The sequence below is a fragment of the Culex pipiens genome, chromosome 2 (assembly GCF_016801865.2).
Source record: "Culex pipiens pallens isolate TS chromosome 2, TS_CPP_V2, whole genome shotgun sequence".
Classification (NCBI taxonomy): Eukaryota; Metazoa; Arthropoda; class Insecta; order Diptera; family Culicidae; genus Culex; species Culex pipiens.
The window spans coordinates 171,651,040-171,673,374 of NC_068938.1; the positions used below are offsets into that span (position 1 = coordinate 171,651,040).

The following is a 22,335-nucleotide window of genomic DNA, read 5'->3' on the forward strand; positions in this document are numbered from 1 at the left end:
CTCACAATCGACGCAACATCGCCAAAAGGCCAAAAGGATGACCAGCAGCAGCAATCTGAGCAGCAATCCACGAAGGATAAGCAGGTTGCTCCGAAGGAGATGACTCCACCACAGAATCCGGCTTCCTCCGCAGTAGCGGACGCCGCATCAGCAGCCTCGACATCGGCAAGCAGTTGAGACGGCCTACTGGGTTAATAATGGGGCAAGAGGTATGTCCTCGCTAGTCAGTTGCTCATCTGACCCTGGCTGAGACTGCCCCAATCTTGTCCCGCAAAGCCTGGATTGTGGATCACCGTTAGAATTCCTGAATTCCATCATATTTTTGTTGTTTTCATTTGCTGCCACGTGCTCACGCTCAACTTTACAACAACAAAAACACATCACACACACTGAGGAAAGACGGGCGAGCTGTCACGACAGCAGCGCCATCAGCGCCGGGTGAGTGGATGCCGAAGCTAAATTGCATTTGAAATAACCGTTTTGGCTCGGTTATTTAAGGACGATGGTTCCGCACTCGAGTGTCCCGTCTGTTTGTCTGTGACGACACCTTAGGGAGGCAACCTATGGAATGTTAACATTAACCTTAAAATGTTAACATTGAGTTGAGAATGAAATTGCCACTGAATCCGCTTTGTAAATGCCGGCCCCGATACTCTTCAAGGGTGTTCCCCTCAGGAACTGGGAAAGATTTACTGTTGAAATAGGCAACGGTATTTCTTCCATTCTTCCTGAAATTGGCCAGGTACCTCAAATTCAATCTGAACACGGAAAGAAATCTAACCTTTATTTGATTTTTTTAATTGAATTTGAATTTCCAAAATACGTATTATTTTACATTTTCTATTTTGTAATAAGTTTTAGGGCTCTCAAAATGGCATTTTTTGCGCTAGAAATTAGGATGTTGCAAAATCTCGTACCGACAGATATGAAAATTGGGAAAAAATGTTAATTTTGATTTAAAAAAATCTCAATAAAACATCATTTAAAAAAGCAGTTTTTGCAAAAATGCTTCAAAAATAAAAGCACCTCTGCAAAAAATATGTTCAAAATGTCCAGAAACTTTCTACATTTTTCAATTTTCGACTTTGTTGATTGTACAACTGGCTGGTGAGGTACAGCTTGTTGAAGCTTAAATTTTGTGAAAAAATAGTTTTTATCAGTGTAATCTAATTCGCCGTTCGAAATCCAATATTCAAAAATGAAATATTGAAAAAAAATCTACTCTTAAAATTAAAAATAATGTACAAATTTTAGAATGGGGCAATCCACAAACCACGAGGAAACTAGCCAGGGTTTTTTTTGCAATTTCTAAATCCCCTGAGAATGGCTATAAAAACAGAGCCGTTGCACTTTATCAAAAAATGTGTAAAGGCATTTTCGATTACATAATTTGCATTTAAAATAGTAGTTTATGCAACAAGTTGCAAAAAGAGGATTTTTTTAAGCACGAGTCGTACATTTATCCAACGAGTTTCGAAGAGTGCGGAAAAAATCAAGTTTTGTAACATGTTCCATACAACATTTTTGGCAATTCCTAAAAACACCCTGTTGCGACGAGAATAACGTTCCACTACAGGTTTAGCCGAGTGGGAACAAATCTTTCTTAAGGGCATTACCAACTATTGGAAATGTAGAAAGGAGAAGTAAAAAGTAGAGAAAAGAAGATCGATAGAAAGGCAAAAGAAACGACCAGAATTCACAAGTACGACAAAGATCCGGCCAAGCCGATGCCATTTGAGAATTAACGTAGAAGTTGGTTCAAAAGTAATTCGCATACTGAAAAATTGTAAGTAAAGCTTCTACTATGATTGTATCCAAACTAATGAATTAAATAAAGTTTTAGCTAATCGCCAACTAAACACGGTTGCCCAGATTTGCTCAAAGAAATTCAGTGACGCCGACTCTACCTAATCTCAACACACCCATTGAGTGAAATTTTAAGTCAAATTTTCATGTATTTTGTCAATAAATCGTTTAAATCCAAAAAAACATGAAAAGTGTTACTTTCCGAAACAAGTGGTGAAAAGTTCAACTTTTCAGCACCCATTTCAGTGCTGAAATGTAGAACTTTTCAGCATTTATTTTGAAAAGTGTTGCTATTCGATTCTGTTATTTTTGGTACAGAAAAGTAGGCTATTTCGTCGTTAAAGAATGACAGAAAAAGTAAGTAGTTTCACGATGGAATTGCAAAAATGATTATTTACATTTTGTTTGACAAATATACAGATTTTTCCCTAAATTTTCATATCTTCGGTTCCAGATTTTGCACCATCCTAGCGCAAATAATGCCATTTTTGGTTCTCTAAAACATGTCTAGAGGTCATAAAAACATATGACCATGCGTTTTCATCAAAATGTACTGGAAACTGATTTCGATGGAGGAGCATGTTTTTTTTTTTAGTTCGATTGATATACCGAAATTCGATATAGTTTCAGCTGTGCTCTTTGGTACCAAGACCTTCAAATCAGCAAACAATGTTTTCATTTGCTCTGTAAGTGTATTCAGCTTCGTTTTTAAAATGTCTTAGTATTTTTCATTAAAACCTAGCTAATAACCCTTTTTTAACGTAGCGAAAAAAAATTGGTGAAATTGGTGAGATATATTTATTTAAATATAGTTTTTGCTAAATGTGTTTGAAAAACGCCATGTTTTGGACCACCTTATTTCGGAAAAATTCACCGTAATCGTCAAACGAAAAAAGTACGGATCTCATTATTTTGGCCAAAGAACTCCCTTGCCGAATCGGAAGAAATTTTGATCTGGATCCTGCTGATTTGCCGTGGAATCGCCGAATAGCAAAGTGTTTGCCTCTGTCGCAATAGTACATAAAAGTCATACTTTATCAAAGGAATGAACAAGTGCATACAATCACCAAACTCAATTCCTTGGAGATTAAATCCTAAAATAATACGCTCAATTTTTTCTATAGAAGAAAAACTTTTGTGTACACATTGTAATGGAAAACTTCACTCCGCAGGAAAATGCGACAATTTATGATGATTGTGTCATTCAACAGGAGGATAGAGAACAGAAAGAAAGTGAGTGCCTTTTCACCCTGCAAACAAAACCGTCCAACATGTTTGTTTCCATCCACCTTGGCAGCAACTGCAATCTTCAATAAACTCGGAGCAGCCAAGTGCCAAAATCAAGCTCAATTTATCTTCTTGTGGTGCCACAACAACAATACAACTTTGTAACCTACTTCTAGGCGAAAAGTGCTCCAAGCTGCCACGCTGCTCTTGCATGGAAGTCTAACTTCGGGCGTATGGAAATAAAATGGTCCATGATGAATTGTAACGAAAACAATCATGAAACTTTAAGAAATTCAATGAATTTTGGTGTACAAAATCTATTAAAATAAAAAATAAGACTTTCGTCATTCTGAAAACTTGATCTCCGAACGAAAGACAACTCTATTTTTCACCCACGAGCTCATTCTCCTGAAAATGTGTACAAACAAGGTGGACCCCGCTTGCTGATTGGACGTGAATCGGGTCTCCGTCGCCTGAGGCGCCACTTCCTACACGATGGACCGGGAGTTTGTGCTAAATTAAACCGGAACAGTAGGCCGGATGCTGCCAGGGACATGTCGGCCTACACACAAAAACAAACACGATGAGTATAATTTTCCAAAAATTTTGACAGAGCAACTTCCGTTTCCGGTGGACGAAGCAAAACGAGGTAAATAATAATTATTATTATTGGATTTGACAGATTTTTGACAATTTATAGCGAATTTCAAAATTTGTTGGAAATAAAAGTGCTGTCCACTTGTCTGTGATGAGCATGGCTTTCCAGGCGTAAACTCAACAGACTAGAGAACAAAAGTAGGATTTTAGGCAGGGTGAGATAGATTATTACACGCATGTAGACAGTGGATTATGCCGTGACAGACAGGGATATAATTTGGGGATAGGCTGACGTTCAGCTTCGCGCACGTGTGTACACCAACACGTGGAGCTGTAAACAATTGGTGAATTTATGGGGGTGATGCAAAAGATTTTCATTCATTTTTTCCAAAAGATTGAAGATCTGAAAAACCCTATCAAAAGTTATGATCATATGAAGTTATGTTTAGAGAAGATCAGTTCTAAAAATCTTGTCGCACGTAGCTTTTTGACGTTCCAAGAAAGACGCGTTTTAATGTTTGACCTTGAATAAACAAAAACTAGAGCACGCAATGTAAACAATAACTAACACGTTTTGTTTGGTTGACCATTATGTGCATTGTCCCGAAGTTTGCTTGTATTTGGTTGCCGGAGTCCCGAGTTATAATTCAAAATGTTTACGGTAGTCGGGCATCTACGTGTGTCAAACGCGTTCTAACCTGATATCCCTTTGACCAATTGTCGCACTTACATCAATTTCCAGGGAATATCAAAATAACACGACAAGATTGAAACTTCTTTCATATGAAGAGTAGCAACAATGCACGGAGTTTTTTCGGTTTTTATTGAATATCTCAAGATTGAAATCGAATTTTAGGGATCTGTGAAGGTCTGAAAGTGAGGCATTGAGAGCTGCATAGAGCGTCCAATTTCCCGTCCCGGGAAAAAATTTCCCGGGAATTCCCGGGATTTCCCGAAAAATAATATTTCCCGTTTCCCGGGAAATTTGTAAATTTCCCGGGAATTCCCGAAATTCAAGCGGAAGTAAACATTTTCCTTAGTTTTTGGTACAATTTTTTTGAAAATTTGTCAAAAAAAAATAATGAGAGAACCTAACTTAATTTATTGATTTTAATCTACTGTGCATATTGAACAAAAAGAAAAAATCAGGTTCATTTCAGGTGTGTTTCAGATTATATTCATTGTAAAACGGGGTAACAATGATAGAATTTAATTCTGTTTTTATATTTTTTTTTCCAGCTGGTAAGGTTTGTCTCAAGATTTTTATTTTGTAAAACATGTACTGGGGTAGGCCACACAAGGCCCATGCACTATTGTTGGAAAATAATGTTTTTCAATAGTATTCCAAAAATAGTAGCGTTAAAAATTATATTTAGCATTTTGGGGTGACTTTGTACAAATTATTTGTTGTTAAAATCAGATTTAAAGTGTTCACATTTTACACAATCACTAAGGTTGATGATAAGTTTTTAGGAAGAAAAAAAATCAATGTGTAAATTTGCTTAACTTAGTTTATAAGCTTTCAAACAATATACATATAAATTTTAGGTGAAATTGATAAAAAGGCAAAATTTTGCCCAAAAATCGTTAAAATGAGTTTTGTTGATAAAATTACGATCTAGAACAAGTTATTTGCCATGAAAAACATAATTTTTGCATGATATTATTTTTTTGCTTTATGAGTCAACGTTATTCTTAAACATATTCCCTTGAAATGGTAACAGAGACAAATTTAAAAGCATTTTTATGGTTGAGAAGCATGGATTTTACTCACTGATTCAAAATTTGATTTAAAAAATAATACTTCTCAACAAAAAAAAAATCAATTGATTTTTTTTTGATTTGGTAGGAGTTGAAAGACAGCATATAAAATTAGAATTATTTTTTTTTAATAAAGTTGTACGATTTTTAAAAGCAGTCAAGCCATTAATTGACCCATTTTGAACATTAAAGTTGCTGTTCGTACAATTTTGTTGCAAAATATCAATCAGAAACAAGAATAAGATCAATTTTTGAAAAATTTAAAATTTCCCGGGAATTCCCGGGATTTCCCGGGAAATTTGTTAAAAATTTCCCGTTTCCCGGGAATTTTGTAACCCCGGGAAATTGGACGCTCTAGAGCTGCATAAATTGGCGTTCTTAACTCAATTTAGCTCACGTGCGCGTGAGACAAGATAGCACGACAACGACAACCTACAAGTTTTCTGATGAAACTCAATTTATTATTAAATCCCTTGCCTTCCCTATTTTTTACAAATTTTTTGCCTCAAAAATGTAGTGACTAATTTGGGAAAATAATAATGCAAATTGCCTTTTTTACAATCTATTTAAACAGAAACAAGTTGGATCAAATTTCAAATCAAACAATTATATCTTTAACCTCGAAAAATTTGTGAAATGGAAGAGAAAAATAAAAAAAACAATAAATATAAAATTCTTAAAAACAGGTGTACCTTGGAAACGATAAACAGTATCGAAAAGTTTATAACATTTTCTTTTATTTTTAATTAAATTAAGCATCTCAGAATGAAGTCAATTTTTCTTCTTTAGATGCAATAATAGTAGTTTATGCAACAAGTTGCAAAAAGAGGATTTTTTCAGCACGAGTCGTACATTTATCCAACGAGGTTCACCGAGTTGGATAAATACGACGAGTGCTGAAAAAATCAAGTTTTGCAACGAGTTCCATACAACATTTTTTGCAATTTCGAAAAACACCCATTGAGTGAACCCAAGTAACCATCCAGCACTAAAAGAAATCATAAATTAGTTGGTAAACGGCATGCACCAGCTAATCAGCTATAAAACAGCTAAGGTGATAGCAAATCAGCTCTAAAACAACTGCTCTAATAAAAGCTGGAATAGAGCTGATTTGAAGCAAACGCTGGCAACACTGTTCTGATTTTTCTTTGAAAAACTGGCACCACTGATAGAATTTTGGGAGCGAGTGCGAATTTTATCAACACGGCAATAAAAATCAAAACCAGGAAAAGTTGCAGCATTTTCTGCCAATTTCGTAAGTTTTACACAAAATGCACAGTTTTACCACAGACAAACAGACGGGACACTCGAGTGCCGAACCATCGTCCTCCAAAAACGGTAATTTCAAATGCAATTTTGTTTCGGCATCCACTCACCCGGCGCTGATGGCGCTGCTGTCGTGACAGCTCGCCCGTGTATTCTCAGTGTGTGTGAAGCGTGTTTCTGTTTTTAAGTTGAGCGTGAGCACGTGCCAATCAGCAAATGAGAGCACAAATATTTATGGAATTCTGGAATTCTAACCGTGAATAACAATCCAGGATTTCCAGGACAAAATTGGGGCAGTCTTGGCCATAGCCTCTTGCCCCACTATTAACCCGGTAGGCCTGCTCAACTGCCTGCCGATGTCGAGGTTGCTGCTGAGGCGCCGGCTACTGCGGAGGAAGCCGGATCCTGTGGTGGAGTTACTCCTTCGGAGCAACCTGCTTACTAGCCCGGGTCAAAAAAAATAAAGTTGCTTATTGCGCCTTGCAGCAATTTTTAGAGTTTTGTGTCAATCGTGCTAGGCCTAGATTTTTTCATCACACTGCTTTGCAGGACTGAGAACTGTCAACTTTGCGCACTTTGCACCGCGCTAGAGTGCTGCGGGATAATTTTCATCACAGTTGGCAAACCGAATTTTCATCACACCATCAAAACAAAACAACTGCAATATATCGACTTCTGACCACAATCTAGTCATCAAGCTGTGGTGGCCGAGGCAGTTAAGTCGTTGAGATAGTCAGTTCAAGGTTCTTGGATCGATTCTTCTAGTTGACACTTTTGGATTTTTTGACGGGTTATTTTTTTTTCTAATGAGCTCGAGGGCATAATTCTATCGACCATCTCGAGCTGTGTTCAATGAGTCCGTAAACGGTACCATTATTCTTACGGCTCGAGGCCATGAATTGACTGTAAATTCAACAGAATTTTTGCTTAAAACCGATACATTGTAGACGAAAGAGGCCTTTTTTTATTTTTCAGTAAAAAACAATACTAAACATTTTTTTTCGAAAGACTTTATTAGAAAAGGTTACATTTCCTAAATAACATTGGTAGATCGGACAAACTCCAGGGTAGCGAATGATAACAAATCGCCCCCTCCAACGATGAAACTTCGAGCATCCGTCCATCTCGAATTGATCTGCCTGGGTAGCGTGAATGTCGGGCAGTTGCTTCCCACCGCCGCCGTCTGCCACATCCCCATATGAGGACCGTAGAGGACGATAACTACTGGCCTTCCTCGCCATAAAGGGACCCCTCTTAGCAGCGCCGGATTGGCCGGATGTTGTACCGCTCCAACAAGTATTGAAGACGCCTGTCCACAACGTAACCAGCAACCTTCGCTGGTTGTCCACCATCCGTCCAGCAAAAAGACAAAGATCCACCGTAGGCCAAGATGGCGGCGCAACACCGCTGCATCTTCGCACCGAAGACCACGATTCCACAGTCGGAACGACTTGTTCCTTTAATCACTTAGCCGGTCCGAAAAACTTTCTCTGGGCTGGACGAGCCATTTGTTTCTGAACTTCCAAAAATAAATAAATAAACAGCCTGCCATAGCAACGGATATCTTCGTCATCACTGTGAAGAAAAATCACTGTGATGAAAAAATACTGTGATGAAAATAATTGCGCAAGACTCTAGTAAAGTGCAAAACGCGCAATAAATCAAAAATTATATGAGATTGCCCGAAAGAGTACTCAAAATGGAGGCTCAGGCCAAAATTTCAGCCCATTTGGTTGAAAACTGGCTTGCCTTGAGCAGGAACAAGTTTAAATGGGAATTAACCCGTAAAACTGGAGCATTTAGGTAAATTGCTCTGTACAAGTCAGCCGTTAACAAATGACGACTTTTGCATACCATGGGGTCCTAGGGGATGGTCTGGGGAACAATTCCTCCGAAGGGTGCAAGACGATCCGAGGCCCCTGGGCTTGCCTTGAACCGGATTCATTCCGGCGTCGCAGAAATTCTCATGGTCCCAGCTAAATGTGTAGGGAAAAATCAAAGCACACTAAGAAGGCTACCTCGATCAGAGGACGCCACATGGCAATCAGCCACCACGTGGCAAGAGGGTATCATCAATGTTTGCTTTTAAAGTGGTTTTGTTATTCCTAGGACACTTCATTCAACCAGATATTTGATCAAAAACACCTTAACAACGCTAAATGTAATTTTGAAGCCGAATTTGAAGTTATTTTCCTGCCACGTGCTTACCCTTCGTGGACTGCTGCTCAGATTGCTGTTGCTGGTCGTCCTTTAGGCCTTTTGGCGATGTTGCGCCACTCAATCTTTTTCCAGTTCAGTTTCTGTGGTTCTGTTTCGATGTAAATTTTGCGGCAGCGTTTTTTGAAATCTTTGCCACTTTTTGCTTTTGTTGTTTGACGCAACTTAACTGCGCCGTGGACACGTTCCCCGTGGAAATTTCCAAAACGCCCATCGTGGGGATTATTTCCGGTAGGTTTGAATTGGATTTATCTATTTCGGCGGCCACTACTGATGTTTTCGTGACCAGGGGCATTTTGTTGATGATGGTGTTAGGTGTAATGTTTGAGGTTTCGATGGAGGAGAAATCTTCGACAGAACTTGGTAGCAACTGGCAGGACCAGTGATTTGGTCTCTGTCGTTGCGGTTGTGGTGCGTCGTTGCTGGTGCTGCCGCATGATTTGGCTCATAAGGTTCTGCTATTGGAAACGGAACCAACCCGCCGTCATCTTCGGCCTTCGGTGTTGATTTTTATTCTTTTCATCGAGTAGCAACAACAAAATTATTTCGATCAGCTGTTGATGTTTACAATCGTTTAGGCTTGATTGTCTCACGCATACACTGACATGGCACATGACAGTAATGGGTTTGTATTGGTATGTTTGGGCTGCGCTTCGGCATCAGCTCACCAGGCAGCGCTGGCGTCGCCGTGATTTGGTGATTTGATGAAGGACGATGGATTTCAAAAATAATTTGTATGGAGAGTCACGTCTGTTTGTCTGTGGTTTTACATAAAACATTAATAAACAAATAACTTTCAGGAAGCAGGAAATCAAGAATTGGAGCTTCAAAGTGGGATCTACGCTGAGGGAATATCATTCATTCTTTGAACATTGGCTGGAAAGGTGTTTTAAAAATTAACAATTTCTAAGCTGATTCATCCGACTTTGGAAGCGGTCATGGCGTGGTCGTGGTGCTCCTGCTGCAGGTTCAAGATAAAGTGTTCTGAACAGCTTGGATAACTGTGCAATACTTGAATACAATTCATGAATAAATGTGTTTGAGCCTGATCAAATTGTTTGATGTTCTTATCTCTCAAAAAAACATAATTACTCATGGCTTCGAGTGACACAAATTTAGACAAAGACTTTGCTATCATGATTACGAGAGTTACTTATGATAAGTAGCAGTAATTGAAACAGTCCAATCACAACGTTTGAACATTCCCCAAACAGGCGTGACGACACGGGCGCAGGAACCATCAGTAAATCACTTCTGGAATCTGGCATCACATCCCCAACAAAGCAAGTTCAATCAAATAAATCGGCTTCTCCGCTCGGTCAGCTGAGTCGGTAACATGGTAAACAAACTAAAAATAGAATTGAGAGAAGAGTGTGAGAGAGCAATATTTTTGCCTCTCTCAACTTTGTTGACATTTTGCAGGGGTGGAACAACAACAGTAGGGGCCAGCTGGAAATCAGAAATATAAAGTCCAAAATGAGCTGCAAATCAGCTGCAAAAGCGCTTTTCATGCAGATGTCAAAACTCTTTAGCATTAGCTCGCAGCTGTAAAAGCGCTTTTAGTGCTGAACAGTGATTTGTTTTAATGCTGTTTGGTTACTTGGGAAATTTTAGGTCGAATTTTCATGTATTTTGTCAATAAATCATTTAAATCAAAAAAATGTTGAAAAGTGTTACTTTTCGAAACAAGTGCTGAAAAGTTCAACTTTTCAGCACCCATTTCAGTGCTGAAAAGTAGAACTTTTCAGCATTTATTTTGAAAAGTGTTGCTATTCGATTCTGTTATTTTTGGTTTATAAAAGTAGGCTATTTCGTCGTTCAAGAATGACAGGAAAAGTAAGTAGTTTCACGACGGAATTGCAAAAATACTTTTGAATATCTAGTACATTAAAAAAATAAAAATAAATCTGCGCAATCCTTTTGCGTTTTTTAAAGAAAAAGTAAATTTGTAAAACGATATTTTAAAGAGTGTATTTTTCCTGAATTTGTGTCATCATTAAAAGCCGTTTTCATGATACCGAATTTTGAATGATTTCATCGCTTTTTTTGACAGCTGCCAACTTTGTATGCAGATTTCAATAGACGAGCTTGCAAAATAGCCAAATAATAAAAATAAATAAGCTCGTCACTTAACAGCTCAATCAACTCGTCTACTGTTCTTCAATTTTCAATAAAATCACTCGTTAAATTTTGATTCGCACTTCATTATCGCACGATTCCTGCTTCAATGGTAATCGAATCAATAAGTGGGCGGACCAACTTTATTAAATGAGCCAAAACTTTCAATCTACACTACTTGCCGCGCTCAGGGAAGCACTCAACAGTAACAGTTAGGTGTCCCGTCCCCATCCGGGTCCCACCAGACCTCGAACCAGAAACCCGGGTTGGTCGGGAAAGTTTTGAAATTGATTAAATTTGAAGCACTTTTCATTGCTCCCTACCCCCTTTCGCCGCAAAATTGGTTTGCACTCGTCTGAAATTCATATCTCTCCCCCCACGTGTAGTACTGATGAAGCTGTTGCAAAACGATCGCTCCATAAAGTTTATAATAATGAAAAGTTACGACTCTGGCTCTTGTTCCGGCGGCAAATTGTGCAACTGGCCACAGTCTGGTCCTGCGATGGTCCGGCGACGACGACAAAGAGAAAGTCATGTGTGTCCAACTCGGACGGCCGAGGAAGAGTGTATAATATCACCCATCACGCATGGTTCGCATCAATCGACATTACGTGGTTTGGCTTTTTGCGGTAAATTATGGCCGGAGACTTGTTGCTCTTTTGCGGAAAATGCCAGGATTTGGTTTTAAGGTAGAAGAGCACATTGTTAGAACGTGAACTGATTTTATAGCAGGCGCCATTATGGCAATAGCTGTCAATCAGTTTTGTAACAGGAACAGCATTTGGAAATCTAAATCCATTGTACAAAGAAAAAAAATCATGGTAATATTACATCTGGGTAGGGGTACATCTTTTATGTCAGAAAAAAGGTGTAATTTTACCTCTGGAAATGTGTAATTTTACCACTTTTCTGGTGTAATGTCACTTTTTCAGTCTAAATTGAGGTAAAATTACATCATAAAGAGGTAATATTCAGCCTTCCAAAATTACAGCTTCCAAATTTACAAATAATCCGAATTACAAAAAAATACTACATTACTGAAATACTAAAATACTAAAATACTAAAATACTAAAATACTAAAATACTAAAATACTAAAATACAAAAATACAAAAATACAAAAATACTAAAATACTAAAATACTAAACTACTAAAATACTAAAATACTAAACTACTAAAATACTAAAATACTAAAATACTAAAATACTAAAATACTAAAATACTAAAATACTAAAATACTAAAATACTTAAATACTAAAATACTAAAATACTAAAATACTAAAATACTAAAATACTAAAATACTAAAATACTAAAATACTAAAATATTAAAATACTAAAATACTGAAATACTTAAATACTAAAATTCTAAAATACTAAAATACTAAAATACTAAAATACTAAAATACTAAAATACTAAAATACTAAAATACTAAAATACTAAAATACTAAAATACTAAAATACTAAAATACTAAAATACTAAAATACTAAAATACTAAATTACTAAAATACTAAAATACTAAAATACTAAAATACTAAAATACTAAAATACTAAAATACTAAAATACTAAAATACTAAAATACTAAAATACTAAAATACTAAAATACTAAAATACTAAAATACTAAAATACTAAAATACTAAAATACTAAAATACTAAAAAACTAAAATACTAAAATACTAAAATACTAAAATAATAAAATACTAAAATACTAAAATACTAAAATACTAAAATACTAAAAAACTAAAATACTTAAAATACTAAAATACTAAAATACTAAAATACTAAAACACTAAAATACTAAAATACTAAAATACTAAAATACTAAAATACTAAAATACTAAAATACTAAAATACTAAAATACTAAAATACTAAAATACTAAAATACTAAAATACTAAAATACTAAAACACTAAAATACTAAAATACTAAAATACTAAAATACTAAAATACTAAAATACTAAAATACTAAAATACTAAAAAATAATGCAAAATTGAAAAAAAAAACAGGAATACTTGTGTACATAAAAACTAGTCCTATCAAAGGAGGTAAACATCTCAACTCAAGATACGTCCAAAGATAATCTCATTGTGGTCACTTGAAGTGTCCCGCCCAAGTTCACAGGACATGACGATGCTCAACAGGTCCTTTGCCGCAGTCATTTGAGCCGCATGGAACCGCACTAATCCACTTTTCCCCTAGAGAAGGAGGAGAAGCAGGAGGTCAGGAAAAACTTGTTCCATAAAAGTTTTTCCCGCCTCGTTGCACTGCCAAGTTTGTGTCGTTTGACGAGGGGTTGAAAAACAAAGCCATTTTCAGCACACAAATTTTATTCAGTTAAGCACAGTGACGCAAGCGGAAAATAGCCCACCAAGGATCAAGCGGGTTTGTTTTAAGAAATGGGCGGGGGGGGGTCTATTAGAGGACAGGTGACTCAGCTGAAAAGATGCCGCCACGTGCGCCAAGAACTTCGAGGTATCAATTTAGATGTAAATTTTGCGCTCGAGCGAAGAAAATTTTCGAAACGGTCACACGGCGTCGGACGTCGCAACGGTGGAAAGGTGTTAATTTTCTCAAGCTTTTGATACTTCTAAAGATTTTCCTTGGCGTGCAAAGGTGGAAAGGAGATAAACTGAGTTAGCAGATATTATAATACGCATTGTGATGAACTTTTTCCATTGTGACACTATTTTTATCCTTGCAAAAACATAATTCAAGAACATCATTGTGTTCAACTTTTTTGTATTTTTCAATCTGAATTATGTTAAACAAATGTTTTGAATTCCAGTTCTTGAAACTTTTAATCTAAAACCCGATTTAATATCACCAGAGGTGAAATAGAGAATTTCTTTCAAAATGATGAAACTCCGACAAATATATTGGTGAAATTATTTTTTCAGAAACAAAATGATACCACCCAGTGAGAATTTGACCTAAAGCTTCAAATATTTTTAGGCTAAACCTCAAATGCCATTTTTTAAATTTCAGAGGTACATTATGGATCGCAAGATATTTAAATTTAATTAAGAAAAACATATCGGATTGAAATTATAAGAAAAAAATAAATGGTACTAAGTCTTTAACTTTAGTCTATGATTAACTTAAAAAAATATGTATCGCTATTGCACTTTGTCGATCTATTATGAGAAGCCAGAAAGAACATTTTCACGCGCAGCGTTGAACGCGCAAGCGTAAATGTGCTGGCGTTTATGCTTCGACTTACGAACTTGTCGATCTTTCGAGCGAGAACGAGCCGCGACTTCGAATTTGATGTTCAGTGTATGATTCTGTATAAAACCAAAAATTTAATGGGAAAAAATAGGGTAAAAATAAGACGAAAAACACTAAAATCGCTATATCTCTGGAAATACATTTTGGAATGCTTCAAATTTTGGGCCCAAGCAGTTTATGGCGCATGTTTTCCAATAGATTTTTGTTTGAAACTGAATTCTTTTAATTTGATAGTGTTATCTGTAAAATTGTCCAAAAAAATACCTCTAAAAATGGCTTTGACCACATTTATTGGTCGAAAGTTGTGAATCGAAAAATAAAATGTTCGTCTCCGACCCCCCGGCTGACTTATAAAAATTGTTGGTTTTACGAGCGGTTTTCCAATGATGGAAGACACACATTTTTAGGAGCGGATACAGACATCGCTCAAGTATTTCAGAAAAAGAGCTCTCAAAAATCAGACTTTGAGTTCCGGGTTTCGGGCCAAAATTCAATCGAAAGAGCGCATCTAAACCTTCAATTTAGTAATAGGATTTTTTCTGGGACGATTCCTCGCCGCGCACGAATTTTTTAAGATTTCTGAGAAAAGCGTTTTTCCAAAAGCAAACCTTAAACCTTTCTTTTGTAAGAAAGGCAAAAAAATAAGAACTAACACAGATTTCAACAACCCACACCCACATTGCAAACATTTTGAATTTTTGTGTTTACAAAACATCAATATTTTGTACAAATTTTAGTATTTTGTAGAGGTGGGCAAAAAAAGAGCGAGCGAACTATGGCTTACAAAAAAAGAACCGCAGTTCAAAAGGCGCCGGACTTCTGAAAAAAAAACCGTTCCAAGATGAAAGGATTTTTGAATTTGTGTTTATATTTAAGTTTATCAATCTAATTAATTGAAATTAAAATAAGTGTTGGTATTGAATTTGTTTTTGAGAAATGCAAATGTAATTTAAAATACTTCAATGCTTATAAATGCCAATTTTGTCAAAATTGTCCCACAGTGTACTGTTTCAAGTATCTCAGCATAAAAAATGGCAGCCGCATACGTGTGCTTTGTACACACTTTGTAATGGCTCTTGTATGAAACGCCAAAACACGCGCCTATATTTGAACACCACCACTAAAAAGTTTTTAAACCCATATTTTCAGTTCACTAGTTTTCTTTGAAATTACTACAAAATTGAAAGATTTTCTAAACAAAATAATAAACATTTCATTACACAACTGATCGTAAAGCGTTTACATAATTCGAGCAGAAATCAACGCAGTTTTGTTTAATTGATAACAATTTTCTCCAAATTCATATAATTAAGCCAATGGTTTTCAAACGGATCTTCTCATTTAAACTTTTATTTTTCAAAAAATTTAAAAAAGAGTGAAAGAGCCGCTCATTATAACGAGCGAGCGAAAATGAGCGGCTCCTGAAAAAGAGCGCCCACCTCTAGTATTTTGTAGAAGTGCTGTACAAATATTTATTAGAATAATCACATAGGGGCAGGGGGCAGAACGGACCAGGGGGGCAGAATGGGCCACCCTTGGTTTTGGGCTTTGGAATGGTTTTAGACCAATTGTAATGCAAGTGTCTTATAAAGGACGTCAAATAACATCACCTTACCGAAAACGACGTTTGAATTTATTGTATTTTTCAAATTATGAGCAAAAATGTAAATTTATTGAAAAACCACGCAAATGTTGTTTATTTTGAGGTTTTTAAATAAGCTTTCTGAAATGTTGGATTGTTTGAAAAAGTTTGTTCAATGTTTATAACGTTACTAGATGTTACTACCAAGGTATACATACAACAACGGAACCTTGAAATCATTTAGAGGCTGGGTGGTGGAAGTGTTAAATTAAAATCCACTTGGGGGCAGAATGGACCACCCTTATCCTGCCTTATAAAAACAATCAAAAGTTATGAAATTTTGATTAAATGGATTATTTCACTCCTGGTAGCTTCACAAATCACCTTTAATGCAACAATAGTTGATTTTTCAGTTGTTTTGACGATTGTTTGTAAAAATAGTGTCTTATTTCAACATATTAACACTATTTTCAAAAATATTTGTTTTGGTAAGTGACTTTTTTTATAAAAGTGGTCTAACTTCATGGAAGCTATGTTAGAAAGGTACCTTAAGTCATTTCTTATCTCCCATCAAGGTTGTATTGGACAAAATGGCTTGTTTTCTAAGGTGGCCCATTCTGTCCCGAAGGGTGGTCCATTCTGCCCCGCAGGGTGGTCCATTCTGCCCCGCACCCTGGAAAAGTAGTCGAAAAAACATTTTTTTTAAAGTGGCTCAAAAATAGTTTTAAGCTAAAATATTTCATCAACCAAGTATACAACATTGAAGGGAACATCCCAAAGCATAAGCCTACTACACTGAATTCATAAGTTTTCATGTTTTTCTATGGTTTTTGGCGCATTTTACTTAGGCGGGCCATTCTGTCCCTAATCCAATCGAATGGAAAATGGTATTGTTTGAATACATCTATTTTAATAATAACCCAAAAAATACCTCTTGTGAAAACACTGCAGAATTTTGATATTTTTGAAGTTTTTTTTTTTTTGTTTATTTCAATATTTACAGAAAACTAGCGAAATTTTGTGATTTTTATAAATAAAAATTCTCATGTTTTACATCGAAAAATCTTCAAATTTTAACACGTGTTCCAACTTTTACTTCTTTTGGCTGAAACAAATGTTATGAAAATTTTAGAGTTTTGAAATTTATTGAATTTATGTTCGCATTTTATCGCATCGTATCTTAAAATGCAAGAAATACACATAATTGTTTGATTAAATGCGATATTTTTTTAATTTTAATTTAAATAATTTATTTATTTATTTTTTTGTATTTTTTATTTGACTTTGACTTTCCAGCGGCTTCCCTATATCCAAATAAGCCAAAAAAAGCTGAAAGCTCAATCTTACGCCTTTTGAAATGTTAGTTTTTTCGAAGAGATCAGCAAATTTCTCTAATCTAATTATATTATTATATTTAATTAATTTTATTACATTGAAAACGGTCCAGTTTTTGAAGCATTAAAAATTGAGTGCTGTTGAGGTGACACTAAAAAACATTAATTTTATTATTTCTTATTTTTTATTTCTTAAACTTTTGCAAAATAAGTTGTTTAAATAGTGAAAATCAGCAAATTTGATGGAGTTAGAAGCGAATGCTTAACCTGCCAAACAAACGAAAATTCCCATAACTTATAATTTTTTTTCTCAAGATCGAACCTAAGCTTAGCTACTCGAAAGCGGCACTATTTTTAAAAATTAAGTTACTTTTCGATTGCAAATTCTAAACATTAATAAATATTAAAAAAAATAATTTGTTTCAATTAGGTTTAATTTTTTTTTCATTATTACAATTAGAGTAGGTACCGAAGTTGTAATTGTAATGTGTAATTTATTGGAAACGATAGCCTGTTAGTGTAACACATTGTATCAGGTTAAGGAAGGACGCTGTGATGATTACTTTAGATCCAAAATAAACGACTGACACAAAAAATTCAGATAAATCTGAAAATTGGAAACCTAAAAAAGCAAAGCAAAGCAACTCACTTTAACGTGGTCTCTGTTGCAAGTTTCTGCTCATTTCTAGGCGTCCGAAGGTTATGTGTGGTGAGTCACCCAAAACCTCTTTTACGCAAATGGACCGACGTTTTACTTCCCCATCCGATAGAAGGCCAGGAGGATAAGGCGGCAGCCGAAGCCGCTAACCACCGCGCCACGATGCCCTGGAAACCTATTAGATTCTAATTTTATAAATGTAATTTTATGTTTAACCCTCTACAACCCAACCCCGCCTCTAGACGGGCTTCGATTTAAAAAATCGCCAAAAATCCATTTTTCAACCAATTTTTGATCTTCAAAAAGCATTGGGAAGAAGAACTTTTAAAATTTTGGAAAATTTTAGTGTTTGAAGTTTGACTTGTTTTATGTGACTTTGCCAATGTTTAAAAAATTGTAATTTTTTTGGGGGTCAACTTTGGCTGTGTTTTTTACTAACATTTCCTATATTTTAAGTAAAAAGAAGTATGCAGTAATTTTTCTAGTGCCCCAGACTATACCTCTACGCATTTATTTACAATTTAAATGATAATGGTTCCATTTTATAGCAGAAAATGTGAAAAACATGCAAAAAATTGAAAAAGTTACTGTAAAAAGATGAAAAAATTAGATAGGCAAAATGTAATGATAGGAGGCGGTAGAGTAGGCCAAATACTACCAAAAACAAACATAAACTAAACAAGATAAATGCAAATTAAAATACTAAAAATGAAACAAGAAAAACACAAAACAAGAGAAGTAAAGTTTTTCGTAGAACAAAAGTTGCTCAAAATGACCTCCTGAACACGGGAAAAATAAAAAATTTCGAAAAAAAAATTTGGGCGGTAGAGGGTTAAACATTAATTCCGTGAAAATTACATAAAAAAAATAAATTCGACATTCAAGTTTTCAGAATCCTTTTGCCTTCCTCACCTCAATGAGAAAATGAAATTTTTAATTTGAATACCTAGACCCACCTTCACGTATACATATCGACTCAGGATCAAGTTCTGAGCAAATGTCTGTGTGTGTGGTGGGATGTTGATCAAAAAAATTGCACTGGATTATCTCGGCACTGGCTCAACCGATTTTGTCTGTTTTGGTCTCATTCGATCCGTCTTGGGGTCCCATAAGTCGCTATTGAAAATTATAAAGTTTAGTTAAGTACTTCAAAAGTTATGCTTAAAAAACGATTTTAACAAAAGTCCGGAAGATTGTACAAAGGGTGATTTTTGAAAGCAACCCCACCATGTTATACATTTTTAGAAAGATATTCAAAAGACCTTTTTGACAAGCTCAAAAGATCGAAGATCTGTCAACCCTATCAAAAGTTATAAGCACTTATAAGGCTTTCTAGTTAGAGATTTACCAATACATTCAAAGTATGTTTACGTTACAGCTGGACGTTTGTTTGCATCAGGTTTCCTATCTCTTTCTAGCAAAAGTTTTTTGTCAGGCGACTTCTAGCTGGTTTTTTTGACTGGCCGCCCGATATGTCAGAAAACATACTTCACAGGGCAGTGACAGCTCGAGCTCGATCAATGTTTGCATCAGGACACTGTGACGAGAAGTTCGTCATTTTTGGGTTAAAATATATTTTTTTCACTGGGCCTAGAAAGCCTTATGTGCTATTTATGCACTTTTTGGATGCCGGATCACAGATATTTTGATGAAAACGTTGTCTGGATCTATCATGCTACCTGTCGTTGGATAGAGAATTAAAAGACTTTTGGAGGCTGGATCTAAGATATTTTGATGAAAACGTGGTCCGGAGCTATCATGCGACCTGTTGTTAGATAGGTTATCAAAAGACCTTTCCAACAAGTTTAAAAGATTGGCGATCTGACAACCCTATCATAAGTTGTAAGCACATAAATGCCCTGGATTATGAAGATGGCATAAATAATTAGTCAAATTGATAGAACACTGAAAATTGGGTACTAAAGCCCTATGTCAATTTTTATGTACAACGGTAAAAAACACGATTAAAAACCATTTCTGATCACTTTTTTTCATTTTAATGCAAAAAAAATATTGACAAGACAACATTTTTTTCGATGGATCAACTATGGTCCCCTTGGAACGAGCTGTCAAGTAGGAACTTTTCTGTCAAGAAGGACCGCGAGGTTAAATTTTCAAAATTGATTTAAAAATCAATTTCAAACTCTTTGTGGTCGTACAAAGGGTCATTGTACTCAGAAAAATAAGCTTTATCGCTGTAAATAATAATATCAGCAATCTAAGCTTCATTTTAGGACCCAATTCCGCCCTTTTGTGTCTATTTTTGATAGCATCAACCTCTAAATGTGAGGAAGGCTCGAACCACCTAAGGGTAGATTAAGTAACTTTTTTTTCATAAATTCTTGCTGTGGGTTATTTGTGATACTTCGTATTGTGGTACACGTTCGACGTTTTGCTTAACTTCGGCTAGGGTTAGTTATTGGATTGTGGTCAGGGGTGCTGAGCTGGATTGTTAATACATATTGGGGGGGTATAATGCCGGCCAGTGTCAACTTTCTGGTATTACGTGTTTGGGGGTTACATGGGGGTATGTAAATAAACACAAGTACAGGTTTGAGTCTCTCTATTGTTGAGTATCAAATTCAGGTTAGTAGATTCCGGGCGGTAGGGTGATTTGGATGGTTGTGGGGTCGCTTTGGGTGGGGGGGTGTTTTCGGGGGGGGGGGGGGGATTGCTCAAACGCGGAGATTTCCTGCTTTGGGACAACGAGGGGGGGCTTTCATTATAGGGCATCCCTGGTTCCTCACAGTATACCGATATTTGCCCTGCGCGATACTCCGCCCGGCAAGGTTCGCCGACGCCGTCCGCAGTTCGGCCGTCCTTCGACCGCGCGGGCCGTTCCGGCTCCTTATCGTGGCGCTGCAGCTCGCCGTATATCTGGTCGTTTTCGGGGAAATCTCCCACGTGTCGGGGCAGCACGTGGCAGTGCACCTGCCGTATCGTCTGACCCGCATCGGGTCCATCCTGGACGGTTACGGTCGTCGAGCTGGCCGCGTACAGCCGTTCCGCAACCCGCTGGACCTTGCACACGGTCTGGAAGAAGTCGTTGATCTCGGCCGGTGACAGGTCGGGAAGACGCGGTGCGGACCGCCGCGTGGACACCAGAACGTCTGGAAGGTTGGTTGAGGGTTGGATTAGAGATAGGTGGGGTGGGGGCTATTTGGAAGACTTACGTCCAGGAACTACGCAGCGGATGTTTACGAAGGCGAAGCTATGTTCCGATGTGTAGAATACACTATCCTGTGGAATGTCAATTCCTCCAAAGTTGTACTCGGTCGTGGATGTTTCCGCTCTAGCAGTTCCTTTGACATACGAAAGATTGTAGACGTCTTCCCGGCGATGGTCAAAGCAAGGCATGTTCTGGCGAACGTTGGCCAACTTGTCAAAATCCAATTCCGCAATCACCACATCCAGATCTTGCTGCCCAGCTTCACCCAGTATCTTCCCCCAAGGATCGACGACCATTGCGTGCCCGTAACTCTCCCGCTTCTTGTTGTGGAACCCGATCTGGGCAGCCGCTATCACAAAGCATTGGTTCTCGATGGCCCGTGCTCGCATAAGCACCTCCCAGTGGGCCTTCCCCGTAGAAACGGCGAACGCCGACGGGTACGTGAGGACTTCCGCGCCCTGCTTGCGCAGCAACGTGCTCGCTTCGGAGAAGCGGACGTCGTAGCACTGCGGAATAAAGCAAAAAACCTTGAATTGACAGAGTTGAAAGCTTGACAGAAGCTACTTACGATCTGCAGGCCAATCTTCCCGATCGGCGAGTCCACCGGTGGGACAAGCTCGCCGCCCGAACGCACCATCTCCGACTCGCGGAACTTGAACTCCGGTGTGATGACGTTGAACATGTGCAGCTTGCTGTACTTGGCCACAATTTGACCCTGGTTGTCCAGAAGCAGGTGAGTGTTATAAATCTTGGAGGCTTCATCCGGGATAGCTTCGTGAACTCCGCCGAGCGAAAGCCACACGTTGCTATCTTTGGCCAGCTTTCGGTACTCACCAACGGTTTCGCCGGTGAGTGGTTCCGAAAGTTTGAGCGTTTCCTCCCGTGAGCTTCCCACGTAGTCGCAGCATTCAGGGAAGAATACAACCTGGAAAGAAGACACTGATTAAGTACCCACCTCTTCGATGGATACTGGAGGTTTCTTTTCAAGATGGCATTGCCGTGGTTCTATTTCTTTGTATTTGGAACAGTATTAAACGAATTTATACAAACCGAAGCATTTTGACTCTTGGCCTTCTCGACGATGGTTTTGACCTGGTCCAGATTGTGCTGCTTATCGTTGGTCGATCGCATCTGAGCCACTGCGATTCGTCGTGGTCCGGAAGATGACGCTTGACTTGCCATAGTTCTTCCTGTCAAGTTCTTCAGCAGATTGCTGCTCCGTCGAAGGAATGACGAGTGCATTCAGACTAGAAAGATAAAAGTTAGTTCAGGTCAAACTAATCAGCAGTAGCTTTGAAGGACGTCTGGTGATCAGAAATGTAAACACTTTTATCGGCGCTCTTATCACGAAACCAAAACAAACCGGTGAA

General features: G+C 37.3%; 1 protein-coding gene across 1 annotated transcript; it reads right to left on the bottom strand.

The window, feature by feature from the left end:
- Window positions 1-224: 224 nt before the first annotated feature.
- LOC120428228 (nitrilase and fragile histidine triad fusion protein NitFhit) lies at window positions 225-22,305 on the bottom strand. Its single transcript, XM_052707055.1, has 5 exons — window positions 22,016-22,305; window positions 21,534-21,890; window positions 20,970-21,471; window positions 20,544-20,906; window positions 225-277 (listed from the first exon to the last, which is right to left on the bottom strand). Exons 1-5 carry the CDS (start codon window positions 22,205-22,207, stop codon window positions 225-227), a joined length of 1,467 nt encoding a protein of 488 aa, XP_052563015.1. The 5' UTR covers window positions 22,208-22,305.
- Between the last annotated feature and the right edge of the window lie 30 nt (window positions 22,306-22,335).

Bases quoted from the DNA above. Each gene is read 5' to 3' on its own strand.
- LOC120428228 (XM_052707055.1), bottom strand. From the start codon at position 22,207: ATGCACTCGTCATTCCTTCGACGGAGCAGCAATCTGCTGAAGAACTTG. The intron at 21,891-22,015 runs GTTTGTATAAAT...TCTTCTTTCCAG, and splicing joins CCAAGAGTCAAAATGCTTCG to GTTGTATTCTTCCCTGAATG. The intron at 21,472-21,533 runs GTAAGTAGCTTC...TTTATTCCGCAG, and splicing joins GGAAGATTGGCCTGCAGATC to TGCTACGACGTCCGCTTCTC.